We start from the raw sequence: 19,077 nt of genomic DNA, 5'->3' as shown, positions 1-19,077 counted from the left end.
AAGCGGATCCAACAATTAAACAAATCGTTCGAGTTTTTGGCACTGGGCCATCAAGGATCATTAAGAATTGGCATATTATACTTTAAAAAACATCCTAATAGCCACCATTCCCGTTAACCTTCATATGCACAGTCAGATAAAATGTTGATTTTTACTAGCATAGCCCAGAGCTTACCTTCTCCTTGAGCGACGAAATAAACTGTTGGTAACTTGGAAGCACATCCGCACGATCTTGTACCAAAGCAGACAGAGCCCAAAGTCTAAGAGGTGGTTCTCCGTCTTCCTTGACAATGTAGAGGTGAGGATAATATACTCCGCGGCGCATCTCACGGGTCTTCTGAACAATAGCATTGACTCGCTGAGAGAAGGAGTTTTCAAGCACAGGAAGAGTAGTCTATTAGAAGTGTTAAATGATTAGTGTTCCGTACTTGAACAGGTCCCTTACCTTTCCACCTCTCAGCACATCATAGCTCGGGAGATTGAATACATCCATTATAAGCTGAGGTACTGCATCACGACCGACCCACAAGAATATAGTCTGACCATCTTCGATGAGGAACAGGCCATGTCTCTCTAATCGTTCCGATGTGAGCGGCAGCGGTGGCGGCATGATTACACCGTCTGGACCTACGGTTCCAGCCTATCAAGGTTGTTTAGCCCTGCCTCGAAGTATGTTTGTTATAGATTCACGAACCTCAGGAGGCATGTTATGGAGCGAGTAAAACGATGGATATATGTACGGAATCAACAGTTGAGCAGGCAACGAAGTCAACAGAGCTTGCGAGTACGCTCTGATGTCTGGGGGAATTTGTGCGCTTTGCCTTATACCAACCTAAGTCTCACTTAAGACCATGATTCTGAGATTTCTGAAGGGAACGACGCACATTCTTCAACAAACCCAAAACCAGCACAGGTAACATCTTCATATTCTCTCCAATGGCCAACTGAGCACTAGCTCCCGCACCCGCGGCAGTCATACTACTCTTGTACGTCTGAAGGATCTCTACGAGCTTGTTAAATACGGCATCACGGGCATCTTCGAGTTTGTGGGACAACGTTCGTTCTACAGCCTTATTTGCGAGTAGAACAGCAAGTGCGATCTGGTCAACAGAGGCAAAAACTTCGGAAAGGTTGGAAGTGACGGGGTAGGCACTCGTAACGACTCGGATCCGACGTTCGCCTGAGCCAAATCATATACAGATCAGCACAGATGAAAAAAGAGGACGACCTGGAACATTCATTACCATAACAAGTGGTGTGTAATACCGCCGTCTGTAAAACAACGAAAGGCGTATTGATGGTTTCCTCAATCTGAATTTCGATGGCGTATCCTTGATTTGTTGCGACAGTGGGCATAGCCAATAGATCGGTCGACCGCACGAAGAAATTGCCGTGGAAGGACGACATACGTAGTCCTGTTCTCGAACAATTAATAAGAACATCGGTAGCCTTCCAAAGACAAACTGACCCCTTGAAGCGCGCACACGCATGATGACTTCCAACATTATTGGCATTGCGAGGACTTCCCCAAATTCGTGCGCGAATTTAAGCGCGTCTTCAGTCCGTGCGGCATTGAAAGCAGGGTAATAATATGTTTGACCGGACGTGTAGTGAGGCAAGCATGCTGGGGGAAATCGAGTTTGAATAAGGAAACAAGAGATTGTACTATGGAACTCTTACACAAGCTCGCGACGTCCTGGTATGCACTGCTGAACAAGAACATATCCACCGAGACTTGGGCCCTGGAGCATTCAATGGCAAACGTCTTATAGAAGGGCGAAGCAGCTTGCAAAAGGCCAGACTCCTGATCACAGCTATGAGTACAATGTTGGGCGTGAGGAGGTCATAGATCACCTTGGAAGTCCCTAAAATTTTAGGATCCTCCCTGTTTTTCAACGCTCCGACACCGATACTAGGAAGACTTGACGATAGCGCAATGATTTTACCTCCAATCGGTACCATGAGTTTGAAACCAGCTTGTAAAGCCGGTCCCAGTGCACTACCAATGATGCTGTTTTCTTTGAACATGTCATTGATTCTGGTAAGCAAACTCTGCAGTCCACCGCCGGAGCGTGCTTCCGCAAGATTGAGAAGAAGGTCAGTGGGTTTCGGCAGGAAGACATCATCGACATCGGAAACGACCAACATCGTAGGTTCGGATTGACCCGGAGGGAGAGAGAAGAAATACAGAGAAACATCAAAGCAAACAATGGCAATTTTGGTTCGATCGTCTTCGTCTGGGATGCGATCAAGATTTTCGAGAATAGTACGCGTAGCAGTAGCCACCATTCCTATGGGAGAGCTGTGAGTATTGAACGGTGTAGAGAGATACAAAACTCACCAGACTGAACCGCGGTATGGCTGACATCGATCAGGAAAACGTAGACAGCAGGTTGAGGGGGTCGAACCATATACTCGGTTGGTGCAACGTACTCGACCGTACCGTGACTGAGTTCGGCTCGGCTCCAGCGATCTCCAGGTTGATTACGGGTCTGGTCCCAGTCAAACATCTGCGGAACCTCATTACTCAAGTTGCACATACAGCATCGCCATCGGTTACCACCATCGATGAATTGCACGAATGGGTTGATGTAGGTTCTGCAACGACGACACCGTGCAATGACAGTGTCAGTAACGAGGGGAACTTGAGGCTCGTTCTCAGATACTGTGCGGTAAGGGCTGATAACCAACGCCAAAGGTAGTTTGGATTTAGACAGCAAGGACGAGGTGTTGGGGAACGCGTTTAAGGTTGACCTCTGGTAGGACGGGTCAGCGTTGGCGAACTGAGAAGGGGTGACTGTAGCATTAGGAGGAAGCCGTATTTCCGGTGGAGGAAGGGAAAGCTCGCGAGGATCGGGAGGAGATGTGAGAAGATTGGCTGTTTGAAGCGAAAATGACCTCTGTCCGCCTAATCCCATTTGACTGAATTGATCAGCAAGAGCGTTGGGATTTGGTTGGCCGTATGCAGGCTGCTGTTGTTGACTATTGATATAGTCTGGCTGCTGCTGGGCCTGGTTTGGGTCATAATACGGAGGCTGAGTTTGACCTTGCTGTTGCATTGCGAAGGACGGAGCAGCTAATCCAGGCGTAAAAAGTTGCGGCTCCATTCCAGCTTGTTGCGGAGGCTGTGACATAGGCTGAAGCATAGAAGGCTCTTCGGCACTCCCATAATACGCCTGAGTCTGGCCAGCAGCATACTGACGTCGTTTAGAATGGTGAGCTGGTGCCGCGCCAATTGGCGGACTATCCATTGCCGGTTGCTGCATTTGAGCACTGGGTTCCGTAGGCGGCTCCCATTGCGTGTGTCCCGTCGCGGTTTCTGGATACAATCAGGGGATAGAAATCTGCGGTTCGATGAACAAACTCACCAATAAAAAGATACCTTTGGTGAGTCTGCTCCCTGTGGACCTTTCAGATTACTACAGAGAAAAAGATTTATCCGCTCACCATTCTGCTGCCCATCCTGGAGGAAGTTGCTGAGCTGGAGACGCCATTCAAAGAGAGAAGTTGTGTGAGGAAAAGCACTCGGTGTAAATTCAATCGCCACGTCAGATACCCTTGGCCGACACGTAAAAATACAGCAAGCCGAGTCTCGCCAATGTTGGTGAATACGACCAAGGCTTCAGAAAGAAGAGAACCTGTCTAGAAAAATGCCTGGTACGAAGGTAGAAGAATCACTTCAAGCTGTAGTGAATTCGGGCTTGGGATGTCCACGTGACCTGTGAAAGACACGTCACGTAACGGCACACTCCGGATCCGTTTTCCTTCAACGGTTTAACCCAGGTTCAACCTATAGTATATGGTACATTGTATACGGCCCACCTCTACAATGACAATCTCCCTAGTTGAAATGTCTACGGCTTCCTATAATCTATCCGTTGGAATAGAGCTTACCGTGGTTATCAGCTTTCATCATCGCATAATGGACGCACAGGCTCAGACAGGCTCAAAAATCCTGTTTGTGATTCACGGATCCGTCAAATTCATCGGATCCTAAGCTTTTTCGCTAAGATTGGAGCTTATTGGAAAGATCTTTAAACCTGATTTTGCAGCAAGAGATACTAGAACATTGACAGATTTCAATACTGTCTACGGCATTCTCGTCTTCTTGATAGAGCGGTAGGTTCTTTGAACTATTCATCAAGTCCTTCTTCAACGTGACTGTATCATTGTATGGTACGAAAAAGCTTGTTCTACCAGATGATCACCTGGCTTTAGGTTGAGGAGGGGAAATGTATATAATGGCCTGTATAGTGCTATAAATTCTTCTCCAGGATTGTCATGGGCGTACTCTTCAACACTTTCATCGCAGCCTTCTCCTCTATTGGTAGGGTTTCCTGTTATCCGAAATCATTAGTCTCATCTTCACGATTGTCAGGCGCCTTTCTTTTTGGGTGAGTCGCTTCTAATTCTTTTGTTTCCGGAGACTTATCGCACTTTTAGCTATGATAGGTGTGTGTGCCGTCGCGAATCTTTCCCGGAAACCATTAACGGCTCCCAGTGGTATAATCGCCTCAGTTTTGACAATGAATCGTTTCGAGACACGGTTTAGTGCAGACCCGAGCATACAAGGCGCCATTGTGTCGACTTTCAGTGGTACGTAGGCCTGGTGACTTTGCCTGACTTTGCATTTGTGTTTTAATAGTGATAGTACCCTCGGCTTTTAGGTGGTTGCTTTTTCGGAGCTGCAATTGCGGGATGGTACGAATTATTTCCCCTTTTCATATCTCAATGAAAAGCTCAACATGGTATCGCAGGCTGAACGACAGATATGGTCGGAAACGGACGATTCAAGTGAAGTTCATCATGTTGGCTCGTTCTGAATACTAAAACCAAACAATAGTTTGGTGCTTCTATAATCCTGTGGGGCTGCGCAATGCAAACCGGCGCACACAACACTGCGACTCTCATTCTCGGCCGCATAATCGCAGGATTTGCGATTGGGTTTGTCCTCGGAGTCTTTAGCTTGATCGACCTGAGCTCACATATAATCCCGCGAACAGGATCTTGTCGATGACTGTGCCTTTGTACAACGTGGGTGTTTGCATGAGATAAGAAGTGTGATTATACTGATATCTTGAACATACTAGACTGAAATCGCTCCCCCAAAAATACGTGGATTCCTCGTTGGCCTGACACAAGAGAGTATAGGAATAGGATTTCTCGTAGCGAACTGGGTATGCGGAACAGTGCAACACTAAGCTTGAAAATGACTCTCCTTTCCAGGTCGGTTACGGATGTCAGTTTATTGACTCCGATGCCAGCTGGCGATTACCTTTGGGGCTTCAGGTTGGATTTGTTGTTAGCTTTTGGCTATTCTCTCTGATATACATTCTCACTGTAGCTACTTCCAGCCGCGTTGTTGCTCGTTGGTGTCCAGTTTCTACCATACAGTCCTGTGCGTTTATTTTTTACCTCTCTTGTTCTTCCTCCATCTTCCAACTTGTTTCCCCATGAAAGCGATGGCTCCTCGAAGTAGGTAGAGACGAGGAAGCCCGGAAAGTTGTATATCTGCTTCATGGCGCTCAAAACTCGGCTGAGCTTGAAGAAGCTGCTGGACAAGAATACAATGAAATGCACGATACTATTAAGGCCGAAATACTCATCCGAAGTCGGAAAATTAGCGATCTCTGGGCAACGCATGCTATGATGAAGCGTACTTTGATTAGCTGCGCTGTTCAAATATTTACCCAATTTACTGGGATCAACAGTACGCATAGGCTTTTTATTTGCGCAACAAAGCTGAGCTCATGCGCTTCCTTCGACTTGTGACGTTATAAAGTCATTAGCTATTTCGGACCTCTTATGTGGCAAAGTCTTGGTATGACGGGAGGGAAAGCACTTCTCATGCAAGGTATCTATGGGGTTGTCGGACCAATTGCCACTCTGATGTAAGTGGTTGTATTGTTGGGAAACGTTTTGTTGACATTTCCGTTTAGTTTCATCCTGTTTATCGTGGACCGTGTTGGACGAAAAAAGCCACTAATTTTTGGTGCTATAACATTTGTGGCAACATTTTCAATTGTTGCAGCTATATTGGCAACAAACCCTGTATCAGATACCTCTACCAAACCTGCTGATCCAGGTGCTCAAATGTAGGACCAGAACCTTTTCTGTGAGACTTCACTGAAGCATTTTACTTAGTGCTGGGATTGCCATGATTTTCCTTACCAATATCATCTTTTCTGCAAGTTTCGGCCCTGTAAGTTGGGTGTTGGCCTCGGAGGTAAGCAAAAATTTTCACCTCGCTCGGGACTTACTGTATGATCATGCTCTCTTTAGGTATTCCCAACAAGTACTCGATCCATCGGAACCAGTGTTGCAACATGTTGCAACTGGGCTTTCAATACCATGCTGTCACAAGTGAGTTGTGTTATGCAACCAAATTGACTCGTTCATTTCTTTGGCAGGTATCACCTATCGGAATCAGTAATGTTGGATACAAATTTTATCTGGTGTTTGTCTGCTGCAATTTTGTCAACCTTATCGTGATGGTGATGTTTTTTCCTGAAACAAAGGGTGCGTTTCCATAATAATCCTTGCTTCTCCTTCGATCTATGCCAGATTTATATTCATCATATTTCTTCTCCAGGTAAAACATTGGAAGAAATGGCGGAAGTATTCGGAGACTCAATCTTGCCAGATGCACAGGGGACAACGAACAAGGGCGAAGACAAAATCCTGGAACCAGAAAGTGAATCAAAATATGCACAATAGTTGGCTTCAGGAGTTCCATACATCTCAGCTCATTGGGCTATTTATCTCTTACAAGATCTCGTGAAGTCAATTCGATAGGCTATACTTGAATGGCCTGGATTCCATACGACTCAATTTTCTAGACTCGAATCATATGTACTACTGTATGATCTACAAGGCTATACCAGAACACCCACTTCCTCCTTGATGATACATTTGTTTGATTACCCCTTTATTGGATCTCTGGAACCTGCATGAGCCGGTACGCTCTTTGTATGTCCCTATATTTAACGAGTTTTTGCAAATTGTGAGAATCAATGATGTCCGCCCTCGTTGATTAGCTTGCCAAGCTTCACTTCAGTAACCACAATCCCCTTTCCATCCTTCACAGTCCCATTGTAGCTCAGAGCCCCCCTACCCTTGTCTGGTCTCCCCGTCTGCACAAAAACCATCAATCCCTCGTATTCCCCATCCCTACTTTGCTCCTTCGCACCTGAAACCACGAACTTCAGCGTATATTCCATATAGTTATCGCCCTGATACTTCGGTCGGCCACCCCATTTATCCGAATACTTGATCCAAATTGCGTTTGGGATTGTTTGGGAAGTGGGTGGGACTGCATCAAGATGAGCAACGGCAAAATCATTGAGTAGTTTCCGAATGTAGTTATTGACGACCTCGCTAGTGAGCGGTCTGCGAGGTGGTTTGCCTGTGGTCAGGTATGTGATCATTGCTGAAGGAGTTTTGGATGCGGGTGCTGGTGCTGGTGTGTTCAAGCGCGCTTCAAAAAGGTATGTGGGAGTCGGACTGAGTGTTTGAGTGTGCGGGAGCACTACAATGTCCTAAATACCCAGTCAGCATTTACCCTACTGAGCTTGCCTTATCATGATGTGAACTGAGATCGCAAATCTACGATATTACTAATGGACAATGGACTCACCGATAAATCAACAGGGGCAGCTTCTACTGGTGTCAACCCGATTTGGGCAACGCATAGAAAGATAATGACTGAAGCTCGGAGAGGGAGGTTGGAGTACATCGTAATGATACTAAAGGAGATATAAAGTCAGGAATACATAACGAAGAATCAAAAGAGAATGTTGTCTCACAGCATAAATCCAACAGGGGAGAAAGTTCTTTGTCCAGCAAAGAAAAAGGTGATCAAATTTCCAGCCAGCGGTCAGACGAGATCTAGAGGTGGGTAGAGTATGGGTAGATAGTAGACCATTTGTTCAAATTTGGGCCCTTTATAGGTTTGACGTTAGCAGACGTTAGCCCTGGATGAACGAGGAAATACCGAGCTCTGTGAACGTAGCACTCCGGTTGGCAATAATTTAACCTATTGAGTATTGAAATATTCACGGGCTTACCTTTCATGTTGGCTTGTATTTTAGGCAATTAACGAATACAGACCTATACAGACCAGATAAGGACTCGGAGATACGATAAGCGCTTTAGATGTTCGATTAGCGCCAATCGATTCGAGTCAACTTTTCTTTTACTTTCTTCGCTGGCAACTTCTCAATATGACTCTCGACGTGCTACACTTCATCGATAATAAGGGCGGAAATGCTGAAGAAATTAGGGAGTCCCAACGGAAAAGAGGTCACTCAGTCGAGATTGTGGATGAAATCATACAGATGTACAATGATTGGGTGAAGAGTACGTCCACTACTGACATTTATCATTAGTATTCACTCGTACGCATCTACATTTTAGTGGATTTCGAAGCAAATGGGCTTAGCAAACAGGTCAATGCTGTCCAGAAAGAGATTTCAGCGAAAAAGAAGGCGCGTCATGACCCAAACATGACTTGCAGTCTGTACCAACCGTCGAACAGGTAAAAGAATCGGCAGATGATCTTGTAGCGAAGAAGAAAGACCTTGATGCTCAAGTCGAGGCAAAGCGGAAAGAAACGAAAGAATTTGAAGCACTGATGCGCAAGAAGGCTTCTGGTGTTGGAAATATTGTCGGACCCAAAGTACCTGTCAGTGACACGGAGGTGAGTTGCAGCGTTATTCCTTTACATCCGATATACAACTACTCGTCAGGACGATAACTCCATCATACGGACGTGGCATCCCGCAAACGAAACTGACACACCTTCTGAACGGGCTGGAATCATGCCTCATCATGAAGTGTTACTTAGATTAGATGCTATGGACCTTGATCGAGGTGGGTAAAATTGACTCATTACATTTTATTCGACCATTGTCCTCAAGACTATGACAGGTGCTAAGGTTGCTGGGCATCGAGGATACTACCTCACCAACGATGGAATTGATCTTAACCAAGCACTAATTTCATACGGCCTTGATTTCCTACGGAAGAAAGGCTACAAGAAGATTCAGCCTCCGTTCATGATGAACAAGGATTGGATGGCTAAAACAGCCCAATTAGACCAATTCGACGAGGAACTATACAAGGCACGTAATATTCAAATCTTTTCCCAGATGCTTTTCCTTATGGTTCGAAAGGTTATCGCAGACGACGACGAGAAATATCTCATCGCAACTTCGGAGCAACCCATTTCAGTTTTCCATTCAGACGAATGGCTAGAAAAGACCCAACTCCCCATCCGATACGCGGGTTACTCGACGTGTTTCCGGAAAGAAGCTGGTTCTGCCGGGCGAGATATGTGGGGTATCTTCCGTGTTCATCAATTCGAGAAGGTGGAACAATTTATCGTAGATGACCCGGAGAAGAGCTGGGAAACTCTAGAGAACATGATCTCCAACAGCGAAGAGTTTTATCAGAGCCTTGGGCTAAGGTATCAAGTCGTGGGTATTGTCTCTAGCGCACTGAATTTGGCAGCTGCGATGAAATACGATCTGGAGGCCTGGTTCCCGTTCCAGAAGGGATATAAGGAGCTTGTATCGTGTTCGAATTGTACTGACTACCGTGCGTTCAACTCCCCTGAAATTCTTCCTATGTTTACTGATCGAATCTTTTTGTCAGAGTCTCGCCGATTAGAGGTCCGATGCGGTCTGAAGAACAAGGATCAAACGCGTAAAGTTTACTGCCACATGTTGAACGGTACTCTCTGCGCTACCGAGCGCGCCCTTTGTTGTTTGGTGGAGAACCACCAAACCCCCGATGTATGTCCCTTGTTTTTGCACTGGTGGCATCCTGCTCAGAGTCCCCTTTTCGTGCTTTTGAAGGGTGTTGCGATTCCTGAAGTTCTCCAACCTTACATGCAAGGCCGCACGTTTTTGCCCTGGGTCAAGGAGCTGCCGAAGGGTCTACAGAAAAAGACTGCATAGATCGATAGTCAACGCTTAGCCCTTTGTTTCTTGTGTTGACGTACCGTATTCGTATATATACTTTCGTGATAAGTAAATGTTCATTCTTAGTCTGCTCAACATCGCGATTATTCCCCACAGTTAGGGAGGATCGAGAATTTTCATTGGAAACAAAAAAAATATCAGACCAGTAGAACAACCATTCAACACAAATGCCATAAATCATCGTTGTTTCCGCTTCCCACCGGTACCAGCAGTAGATTTCCTGGTAACCCTTTTACTTGAAGCGCCGCCAGCCCCCGCCTCTCCCGCCACTGATATCCTCGACGACCTTCTCCTCGGACCAGGTTCTTCAGTCGACAACGTAGAAGCGACCGACGAGCGTGTTTTACGCATCGTACGGCGAGCAGCCAAAGGCGCTACGTGGTCCTGGTCCTCTTCAACTTCTTCCTGGCCGGCATCTCCGTCATCTTCTTCGTCGTCATCATCATCATCAGACATCCCACCTGGAACGCGCCGTTTAGATTTCGAGCTTATAGTCGTCTGTCGTGGTTTTTTACCTCTTGGTTTTGTCGTCCTGGCGGAAGTTGACGCGGATGCGGAGGATTTTGCGGAAGCTGAGGTATGAGTATTTGCGGTGGCGGCTGAGGTGGAAGTGTAAGGAACGTTGCTTTTTCGGGAACGGGTTTGACGAGGTGGAGGGTGAGAGGGAATGTCCTCGATCATATCCTCGTCCTCTTCATCTGTAAACGCCCCAGGAGGTCGCTTTTGAGAGGTTCGTAGACTAACGCCAGCACTGTTAGTGCTGCCGCTTGCACTAATCAAGCTTCTCTGGCTTTTTCTTTCATCGTTTTCGGGACTATTGCTTCCTGCATTGATGAATAGAGGATAGTCGAGTCCTGCACCTTGACCGTCGTCAACTGCCATCGCTTCATTTTCTAAGATATCCCCATTTTGCCTTCCGTCTTCTGAGACAGCAAGTTGATCAGCTCCCCTGTTACGATTTTGTTTCTCGTTTGATGAAGATGGCCTCTCGGGACTATGGCTCCCTGTAGTCGAACGGCGAGATGCCCCTCTCAGCTCGGGCGCGGGATCATCTATGCTGAAAGGATTGGATAACGGTGGGTTATTCACAATGGGTGGCTTGTAGAACGCATTAGGTTTTCGCTTAGATGAAGAGAATGTCGGAGTCGACCCTAAGCTTGTCCCTGAGGTTGACAAACCGAGAGCGCCATTTGGAGAATTAAAGGCAGCGGAACTGAATGGCAAACTTTTCCGGCCAGAAGGCTGAGTAAGTCGAGTAAGTTCACCATTGAGACTGTGTCCTGTGCTACCGCCCGAGTTGAGTGTACCACCAAACCCTAAACTCGAGTTCAGAGCGATACTTGAGTCTCCGCTACTGCCGGCAATTGGCAAGATTGGTGCTCCACCAAACCGGGTAGCAACTGAACGTGAGGAAGCAAGGTTTTCGTGGTTCCCTGGACCCGTTGAGCTGGTAAGGGTGAAGGAAGATGGGACTGCCGTAGCGGAAATCAATGGTACAAGAGACTCTCTTGGAATCAGGTCAGCAGTAGCAGACGCAGACGCGGAAGGTGTCGGCAAAACTACTCTGTTGATTTGAGGATGGTTTTGAGAAACCGTAGAAACTACTCCGTTCATGCGAACGGAGCTACTCGAAAGATCTCTAGCAGGAATGTCCTCCCATGAATCAGACATGTTGGTATCATCAGCGATGACGTTGGTAGTCGGCATGCTGAACATGGGGGTCCCTTCAATCTCAGCATCCAACAAAGTGCGTTCAACTACAGGCAATGTTGAATAAAGATTCTCGATCGCGTCTTTACGTTGTTGAATCATTTTAGTTGCGGCGGGGGTCAAAGAAAAATTTAAACCGGCAACAGAGAACTGTCGGTGGAGTTTGATGGCGTCCGCGTACAGGCCTATTTGTATGAGTCGTGTACAAGCAAGATTTTGGAGGGCTGCTAGACCAAGGGAGGAAGGCGATTTTGTGGAATTTGCAGCCACAGACGGAAAGCTTGCATATGAGTGAAGAATGGATTCTTCAAAGGGAGTGAGCGGTATAGTGAGTAGATGTGTAAGGGCAGTCGTTTTTAGATTGGCTGTGGGCGTGGGGCTCAGCTTAGTGAAAAGGAACGGACAACAGAGACGTACGCGACACACACCACTCGAGCATCTTCTTAAATAGCCTCGAGCGCGCAGGACTCAGTTCGCTGAAAGACCGTTGGAAATTCCAAGCTTCACAAAGACCGTGATGAGCAAGGGCAACCAGGTAAAGGTCCAGATCATCTGGTTCAGTGAGGAGTGGTTTCGCGGTGCGAACATATCCGACAACAAGTGGATGAGGGTCAATGTCAGATGCTGTGGATATGGCTTGTAGAATTTTTGAAGAATAGTCCTGATTCAAGCGCGAGTCGGAAAGTAATGATACCGCAATCTATTGACGCGTTTGCATCCCTTTAAAAAATACAGATTCAGAGACTCACCGGTACATTCACCGCCGCATCTAAACACCAGTACGCCTCTGCCAGTTGCGCAAACTGTGGCGGAATCAAACGGTCCCTTTGAAACCTTCTTTCTCGTCCATCTCTATGCCATTTTAGCAGATAGTAAATTAGGCAGTCTTTCTTAAGCGCATCATAAGTCGACTCGGCGATCGCGTTCAGAAGCCTTTGTAGACCGGGAGCATCGTTTGGTGGAAAAAGTGTATCCGGCTCTCGTATTCCTCCAAGGGTAAGCAGGATGTCAAATAGCAGAGTATCATCTAGAATGGCTCGACGCTGTTCGATTGCTTGAACGCGTTTTTTGTGCCATGGAAAAAGGTCGGCAGTAACGTCAAAATAGCCGAGTAGGTTAGTCAAACGCTAAAGAGTCTTGGATAAGTTAGCCAGATTGAAGGATACACAGTGCTCACAATGTCCATATTGAATAATAGTGATAGTGAAAGCCCTCGTTAATTGGAAGGTGTAACAATAGATTTAGAACATCTCGCTTTGACCAGCATGTGACTGATCGCTGGTAACTTACATAAACCGGACATTTATACAGCGCATAAAATCACGTTTTCGCGATCCGAAAAATGGGGGCGAACGAGCGAACGATAATACTTTGGATGGACAGAGAAAGTCAAAGGATGTAGCATTACTCTGAGTTTCATCCTGGAGAGGTCGGTATTACTTGTGTATCGAAAGAGAAATAAACAGCGTGACCCATTAGCGCGAAAGAAACAAATAGATAGAGTCGTAGATGTAAGCCACATCGTCAAGAGTTGTCTTGTTTACAACAGCAGCCGCCCCAACACATTCGGGTCGTAATGTACCTCTAATCATCTTCATCCTCAACCTCCTCAACCTTTGCAGTTCTGCTTTGAGGCCTGGAATTCCCGGAATCCTCGACCTCTTCCACAAATGCTCCACCATTCTTTTTCAATTTCTCCACGTCGCTTGACTTGTCTTTGTGCTTATCTCCCTTCTTCTTTTTCGACTTCTTCTTCGGCACATCCCACTCCCATAACGGTATGAACGATTCCACCTGCGGAAAAAGGGTTGAGTAAATTATTCACAAACTGTATACCTAATAGTACTCACGAATCCAACGTCGGCGAATAATTGCGGGAATATCCAGATTCCTGGGCTGGCGACAATGACCGTCATGATATAAAATATCAACCGCACGATGGCGATAGCAAAGAACAGCCCTATGAGACCAAGCATTCCCATACTGAGGTACCATACACCCAAACGCATAGTGGGTGGCCAAAGAGGGAACATAACACCTCCTAGCATAATTGCAACCATGAGGATACCACCCGCATACGTCGTCCACTGCGATCCATCATAGAACCACGCGTAGTATTCATCCTGAGCAAACTTTTGCTCCTGTATGATCTGCAGAGTTTTTGGAGAGGAAGAGGAGGAGCCCGAAGGACCGCCGCGCTGAACGCGTAGGAAGAATGTGAATGCATTCACAGCATTCAAAACGGTTTGGGCCTCTATTTCGGTAGAAATTTTCGGGACATTCTTTTGCTTCGCGTATGCTGGTGAAAGAAGGGCTTTCACCGCAGATTTCCCTATTACCGTATGTTTGGATGAGAGCGGTGCAAATAGAGATGGCTACTACGTACCCTTAAAGTAGTCGATCCTCTTGCCATTCAAAGCACCCACACGCACTTTGACTCCTGCATTTCCACTTCGTAAAAATTGGGCCACCTTCTTCATATCCGGTGGAGCTTTGGCTTGCTGTTCCATCGACATTTTGGGCAAATTCGGGGGGTTCGTATAAGAGAGGATGTATCTGTTTGCAGTATGAATTTTGCAGTATGAATGAACGAGATACAACCCAGAGGGTGATACACCCTGTAGCGGATAAAGAAAGAATTTGCGCTGGCATCACTGCCACTGGCATGATTGGATTACTAAGCGTCAAAGGTCAGTCGGGCACCGGACCGCTGAAGCAAGCTATATGCTCTTCCAACATTAAATTTAGTAATGCCAGTCACTCACATCTTTGTGGACCAAAGACAACGTTGCCGATGTGCTATTTTGGCCCAAACTGCGACGGAGGATGGCATCTCCTTATCTATACTTTGGATCAACTCTTTTGACTTACCACAATGTTCCTTCCGCGTTTCCATTCAATTCCAGCATGTTAAGCACTATTGCTATTGAAATATGACTGGATTTCTGTCTAAGGAGGGATAAAGGTTAATTACGGAGAGACTGCGACTCAAGCCCATAACTCAGGAGTTCGAGCTATACAACAATGACAAGAGCCGTCCTGTGAGGCAAGAATCACCTAAGTACTAGGACCCTTGAAAAGATTTACTAACATCAATTGGCACTCCCGCTACTCAGAGCTCGGCGATCGCTACCAGCGTATGGAGATGATCATCAAGATACTGAGCTACTGGCTTTACTTGATATCCTCTCCAACATGAGCCAAAATGAGTTCAGATCACAGTTACTGAACTTGGTAACTAATCCCAGGAAAATTCTTGCATACTGCACAGCACCATTCGCAGTCAGCGCATCCAACTTTCTTTCTTTGTGGTCGCTAGAGGTCGCTAGTCGCAACGCGAAGGTCTTCTCAAAATCATATAGTCAAAATTTTAACTGCTGTCTGAAGTTGTAGGGACTTTTCTGAAGCCAGTACGGTACATACACTGATACAGCAACTCCATTGGTCACGATAAAGCCCAGATAAAGCCTCATATCTATATATGGTTGATAGCATTTCCCATTCTTATGTCGATCCATATGCTTCCATATGTAAGCTCTCAAAGAGCTCCGCCTGTTGCTCTGGCAATTATTGGGGGGTTGTCAGTGGTTACGATGCATCGTCTGCATATTCATCAATGACAACAGTGGCCTGTGGGATTGATTTATATCACGGTTGTGAAAAGATTTGCGTCCCCTGTCTATAACCTTCTATAACTCTATCCACATTACGCGATGTCCAGCGTCCTTTCAACAACAAACCCCAAATCACGAGAAGTGAGATTGAAAAATAAGGAAATTCCAAGCAAAGGAGTCCATCCATGCATCCTCCCTCTACCCTCCTTCAACTTCAATTTTCATGTGCTGATAAGACAGCAGGAGAGAGCAGGTGTTGCTTTGGCATGGGGCAGATATCAGATGGAAATGACCACGAAGGGCATTCAAACGACAGTGATGGGCTATGTATACTTACAGAATGTTAATGGATGCCAGCAGATGCCAGCCCGATCGACATGAACCATTGACCCGTACCAACAGACATTAGCAAGTGGCAGCAGAATACAATGTCGGAACGTCGAATAGGATCTCGAGCCGGATACTTCATGCCATGGATGCAATGTTCGAAGAGGACCGATTCACAATCGGACTCGGAATACCTTTTATTTTATGCGTTCTCTCATCCCCATCTCCCGCTGTCTGAGGTTTGACACGTATCTTTCGCTCGAATAACACAGGTCTAAATGTCACACACTTGCAGAGCGAAGCATCTGTAAATATCACTATTTTGGTAGTTCATAAAGCTATTTGCTTTCGAGAGATGTCGACGTCGTACAGCTGTTATCTTCCGCGTACCTTGGACCTGCTGAAGATGCCCTTAATTATCTTGTTTTCTTCCGAGACGCGATCATTCTAGCCGGTGATCTTGGGTAGTAGGTTCTTGCTCCTCATCTTGTAGCGTTCACTTTTTCTTGATGAAGGCAATGCATTGATACTATAGGACCGCCTTCGACCAAATTTTTCTTCTCTGAGAAACTAAGAGTAATAGCATTTCTGAAGGATGTAGTGTTTGCTGTTTATTTAGGCCATAAGCGGGTTGCTGTCAGTTCAAACAATGAACCAATCGACACCCACCAGTCCATTTCAGCTTACCACCCACCTGATAGTATCTGATCGAGGCATGGATCAATTCCACTAACGTCGCATTGAGAATGGCAGATGGTGAATAACCAAGATTGGTTTCAGTGATGACTTTGCAGATGATTGCAGACATATGAGTTTTGTCGCCGGAATTGATTATTGGACGCTCAGATCAAGAAGTTACATTTTCAAACAGATGAATGACGAAGGATTCTGATTCATGCAAGTTGCAGTTGCAGTTCAAGTGAGCCCTTGAAACCAGGATAGTGGGATAGACAGATAGATAGTATCGATTGCCATGGTAGTGGAAATACAAGATATGAATAATCAGTTTTGTCCTTTTGTTTCCATTCCGGCGGGCTTCCAAAAGAAGCGTTGTTGTTCTCCGTTTTGAGTACATAACATCGGCCAAATTGGGCGTTATTGTTCAACCCTTCCTCATCCCATTCCCTTCATCCCACTTCCTTCACTGTCTTTCCCGATGCCTGATACTACGCAGACACAAACCGAAGCTAAGAGTGCTTCCAAGACAAAACACAGTCATGCAGCCTCAACAGTAGCTGCACCTAGAAAAGTTCGGTTCAATGTCGGTCAGTCTCCGATAGACCTTTTTTTCGCTGCTCTCGTCCTAATGTACATCATCTCCATAGGTACCCAATACCAAGTATTAGACGTCGTGGGGGAAGGAGCCTATGGCATCGTCTGCTCTGCTGTCCATCGGCCCAGTGGGCGAAAAGTCGCGATAAAGAAAATTGCACCTTTTGATCATTCAATGTTTTGCCTTCGGACTCTTCGAGAACTAAAGCTGCTCAAATTCCTGAGTGAAGCGGGAGTCAGCGAGAATGTATGTGCCTCAGTTAATGATCATCCTTTCTGACTGTATAATCAATCGTCTTTAAAAAGATCATCTCTGTTTTGGACATCATCAAACCACCATCGCTGGATGCCTTTAAAGAAGTATATCGTGCGTGATATTTTCCCGCTAGGCGGATAGTTACTTATTCTCGTTTACAGTCATTCAAGAATTAATGGAGACCGACATGCATCGTGTTATTCGAACTCAGGATCTTTCCGATGATCACGCCCAATACTTCATTTACCAAACACTTCGTGCACTCAAGGCTTTGCACTCTGCCGATGTGATCCACCGAGACTTGAAACCTTCAAATCTTTTGTTGAACGCCAACTGCGATCTCAAAGTTTGCGACTTTGGTCTCGCACGGTCAGTGAAAACCGCCGAGCCATCTGGTACAGAGACGGGCTTCATGACTGAATACGTGGCTACCCGGTGGTACCGTGCACCAGAAATCATGCTTACGTTCAAGCAGTATACAAAGGTCAGGCACTATTGTCTTTTGTACCCCGGCTTCGTCTAAGATACCTCTTAGGCCATTGATGTGTGGTCTGTAGGATGTATATTGGCAGAGATGCTTTCGGGAAAGCCTTTATTCCCTGGTAGAGACTACCACCATCAGCTTACCCTCATTCTCGATGTCTTGGGAACACCCACACTTGACGAGTTCTATGCCATCACCACCAGACGGTCCAGAGATTACATTCGTGCCCTTCCTTTCCGTAAAAAGCGACCATTTTCTCAAATATTCCCGAATGCGAATCCTTTGGCTGTAGACTTTTTGGCCAAGACGCTGGTTTGTCATTTGTATTTCAATTTCAAGTGTCATGTCTTGATTAGTGCGTCAGACTTTCGATCCCAAGAAGCGAATTACAGTGGAAGATGCGTTAGCACATCCATATCTCGAAGCCTATGTGAGTCCTCATATTTCCGATGAGTTCTTCGCTCATTGTCTACCTCTTATTAGCATGACCCGGATGATGAGCCAGTGGCACCCCCACTCGACCCAGAGTTTTTCGAGTTTGATTGTGAGTGCTTAAAAAAGCTATCTAGACCACGAACTCATCGTCTCTTCATGTTAGTGCACAAGGACGACATAAGTCGCGAACAGCTCAAGGAATTATTATACGAGGAAATCATGTCGTTCCGCCCAGCGCCTATGGTATGAGGCTGCCATATTTTCTTGATTTGATTATGTGCGTTTACTATGTCTAATCATGATGATTGGTCACTGGCACTGATGCTTGATTCTAGTCCCCAGACGATTCATATCTCCCATTGCTATCTTGTCCACTGTAAACGAAAATAAAATCCCCGATGGAAATGGTGTTGCATTTACTGTATGATATATCTATCATCTTTTCGCCTTGCTGCCTTCACATTCTGCCATATCCTCACCCCCGGCGGGAACAATCATATGATTTATGTCCTTTCCAACCCATATGAATTTAGGACCCGCCGTCGTTTGCGTCGTAATTTCCTAATCACAGCGCTACTCTTACTAGCAGCAAATCAAACGCGATCACAATGGTTCCCGTAGTTCCATCTGCGGCGTTAGATGATGACCACCTATTGACGTGGACACACGCATCCGATTTGTTGCGCTCTGTCTCTTTTCTCATCAGTCATCGGCAAGCGGATATTGACTGGATTGTATCTAGTTACCGCCTCGTGATAATCTCTACTTTATGTTCATAGCTTAAACCTTTCGAACCTTTGTCAATCTATCTCTTGCGGTTTATTTAAAACTTGACTTCTTTGGGTCTTGGTTGGGGACTTTTGACGTACACTGTTTTGTCGGGTTTTTAGTTGTAGCTTGGCCGTTCGGTATCCCTATGTTCGACGGCTTGATTCCGCCGAACTTCTCCTGTTCTGCGTAGTTTTTTACCTTTCACTCTGCTTCTTGTATTTTTTG

At 46.0% G+C, this 19,077-nt stretch overlaps 8 protein-coding genes across 8 annotated transcripts; 3 read left to right on the top strand and 5 right to left on the bottom strand.

The window, feature by feature from the left end:
• Positions 1–94: 94 nt before the first annotated feature.
• Positions 95–3,494, bottom strand: C8R40DRAFT_1177816 (protein transporter SEC24; the record flags this gene model as incomplete). The annotated part of the gene is made up of 12 exons (XM_046232741.1): positions 95–118; positions 176–394; positions 446–640; positions 695–832; positions 885–1,180; positions 1,245–1,415; positions 1,469–1,624; positions 1,681–1,804; positions 1,855–2,291; positions 2,342–3,319; positions 3,369–3,400; positions 3,448–3,494. The coding sequence occupies 12 exons, from the start codon at positions 3,492–3,494 to the stop codon at positions 95–97; spliced, it is 2,817 nt and encodes a 938-aa protein (XP_046079551.1).
• A 611-nt stretch (positions 3,495–4,105) lies between these two features.
• On the top strand, positions 4,106–6,883 carry C8R40DRAFT_838018 (sugar transporter). Its single transcript, XM_046236397.1, has 19 exons — positions 4,106–4,119; positions 4,188–4,327; positions 4,379–4,394; positions 4,444–4,452; positions 4,502–4,596; positions 4,668–4,701; positions 4,758–4,794; positions 4,844–4,944; positions 5,004–5,034; positions 5,091–5,177; positions 5,227–5,289; positions 5,345–5,398; positions 5,461–5,710; positions 5,783–5,891; positions 5,940–6,095; positions 6,145–6,226; positions 6,283–6,363; positions 6,411–6,519; positions 6,593–6,883. Exons 2-19 carry the CDS (start codon positions 4,282–4,284, stop codon positions 6,715–6,717), a joined length of 1,485 nt encoding a protein of 494 aa, XP_046079550.1. The 5' UTR covers positions 4,106–4,119; positions 4,188–4,281; the 3' UTR covers positions 6,718–6,883.
• Positions 6,884–6,913: 30 nt separating this feature from the next.
• Positions 6,914–7,982, bottom strand: C8R40DRAFT_838056 (uncharacterized protein). The gene is made up of 5 exons (XM_046236398.1): positions 7,806–7,982; positions 7,637–7,745; positions 7,190–7,538; positions 7,043–7,133; positions 6,914–6,977 (listed from the first exon to the last, which is right to left on the bottom strand). Exons 1-4 carry the CDS (start codon positions 7,808–7,810, stop codon positions 7,111–7,113), a joined length of 486 nt encoding a protein of 161 aa, XP_046079549.1. The 5' UTR covers positions 7,811–7,982; the 3' UTR covers positions 6,914–6,977; positions 7,043–7,110.
• Positions 7,983–8,109: 127 nt separating this feature from the next.
• C8R40DRAFT_1134810 (uncharacterized protein) lies at positions 8,110–10,068 on the top strand. Its single transcript, XM_046229324.1, has 8 exons — positions 8,110–8,358; positions 8,416–8,486; positions 8,537–8,698; positions 8,748–8,871; positions 8,929–9,122; positions 9,174–9,597; positions 9,655–9,794; positions 9,858–10,068. The coding sequence occupies exons 1-8, from the start codon at positions 8,223–8,225 to the stop codon at positions 9,957–9,959; spliced, it is 1,353 nt and encodes a 450-aa protein (XP_046079548.1). The 5' UTR covers positions 8,110–8,222; the 3' UTR covers positions 9,960–10,068.
• On the bottom strand, positions 10,044–12,058 carry C8R40DRAFT_837873 (uncharacterized protein). The gene has a single exon (XM_046236396.1). The coding sequence runs from the start codon at positions 11,793–11,795 to the stop codon at positions 10,161–10,163; it is 1,635 nt and encodes a 544-aa protein (XP_046079547.1). The 5' UTR covers positions 11,796–12,058; the 3' UTR covers positions 10,044–10,160.
• A 20-nt stretch (positions 12,059–12,078) lies between these two features.
• C8R40DRAFT_1062074 (ELYS-like domain-containing protein) lies at positions 12,079–12,754 on the bottom strand (the record flags this gene model as incomplete). Its single annotated transcript, XM_046225452.1, has 2 exons — positions 12,079–12,393; positions 12,443–12,754. Coding segments are annotated over 2 exons (627 nt in total), but the record flags the coding sequence as incomplete, so codon positions are not given.
• Positions 12,755–12,943: 189 nt separating this feature from the next.
• Positions 12,944–14,328, bottom strand: C8R40DRAFT_1156546 (translocation protein). Its single transcript, XM_046229614.1, has 3 exons — positions 14,080–14,328; positions 13,544–14,025; positions 12,944–13,487 (listed from the first exon to the last, which is right to left on the bottom strand). The coding sequence occupies exons 1-3, from the start codon at positions 14,207–14,209 to the stop codon at positions 13,278–13,280; spliced, it is 822 nt and encodes a 273-aa protein (XP_046079545.1). The 5' UTR covers positions 14,210–14,328; the 3' UTR covers positions 12,944–13,277.
• A 2,462-nt stretch (positions 14,329–16,790) lies between these two features.
• C8R40DRAFT_1074807 (mitogen activated protein kinase-like protein) lies at positions 16,791–18,330 on the top strand (the record flags this gene model as incomplete). The annotated part of the gene is made up of 8 exons (XM_046226767.1): positions 16,791–16,899; positions 16,960–17,153; positions 17,213–17,273; positions 17,324–17,646; positions 17,698–17,958; positions 18,011–18,076; positions 18,130–18,190; positions 18,245–18,330. 8 exons carry the CDS (start codon positions 16,791–16,793, stop codon positions 18,328–18,330), a joined length of 1,161 nt encoding a protein of 386 aa, XP_046079544.1.
• Between the last annotated feature and the right edge of the window lie 747 nt (positions 18,331–19,077).

Source organism: Lentinula edodes, assembly GCF_021015755.1.
Source record: "Lentinula edodes strain Le(Bin) 0899 ss11 chromosome Unknown C8R40scaffold_70, whole genome shotgun sequence".
NCBI classification, from domain to species: domain Eukaryota; kingdom Fungi; phylum Basidiomycota; class Agaricomycetes; order Agaricales; family Omphalotaceae; genus Lentinula; species Lentinula edodes.
Note: the sequence above shows the minus strand (reverse complement) of the source record. Positions and strands in the feature narration are given on the sequence as shown.

Coding starts and splice junctions, on each gene's coding strand:
- C8R40DRAFT_838018 (XM_046236397.1), top strand. CDS start 4,282: ATGGGCGTACTCTTCAACACTTTCATCGCAGCCTTCTCCTCTATTG. Junction 5,290..5,344: donor GATTACCTTTGGGGCTTCAG/GTTGGATTTGTT, acceptor TTCTCACTGTAG/CTACTTCCAGCCGCGTTGTT. Junction 5,711..5,782: donor CCAATTTACTGGGATCAACA/GTACGCATAGGC, acceptor GACGTTATAAAG/TCATTAGCTATTTCGGACCT.
- C8R40DRAFT_838056 (XM_046236398.1), bottom strand. Junction 7,539..7,636: donor CTGCCCCTGTTGATTTATCG/GTGAGTCCATTG, acceptor CTGGGTATTTAG/GACATTGTAGTGCTCCCGCA. Junction 7,134..7,189: donor GCTGAAGTTCGTGGTTTCAG/GTGCGAAGGAGC, acceptor GTTTTTGTGCAG/ACGGGGAGACCAGACAAGGG.
- C8R40DRAFT_1134810 (XM_046229324.1), top strand. CDS start 8,223: ATGACTCTCGACGTGCTACACTTCATCGATAATAAGGGCGGAAATGCT. Junction 8,359..8,415: donor GTACAATGATTGGGTGAAGA/GTACGTCCACTA, acceptor TCTACATTTTAG/TGGATTTCGAAGCAAATGGG. Junction 9,598..9,654: donor TTCGAATTGTACTGACTACC/GTGCGTTCAACT, acceptor TCTTTTTGTCAG/AGTCTCGCCGATTAGAGGTC.
- C8R40DRAFT_837873 (XM_046236396.1), bottom strand. CDS start 11,795: ATGATTCAACAACGTAAAGACGCGATCGAGAATCTTTATTCAACATTG.
- C8R40DRAFT_1156546 (XM_046229614.1), bottom strand. CDS start 14,209: ATGTCGATGGAACAGCAAGCCAAAGCTCCACCGGATATGAAGAAGGTG. Junction 14,026..14,079: donor GAGGATCGACTACTTTAAGG/GTACGTAGTAGC, acceptor ATACGGTAATAG/GGAAATCTGCGGTGAAAGCC. Junction 13,488..13,543: donor TATTCGCCGACGTTGGATTC/GTGAGTACTATT, acceptor CTTTTTCCGCAG/GTGGAATCGTTCATACCGTT.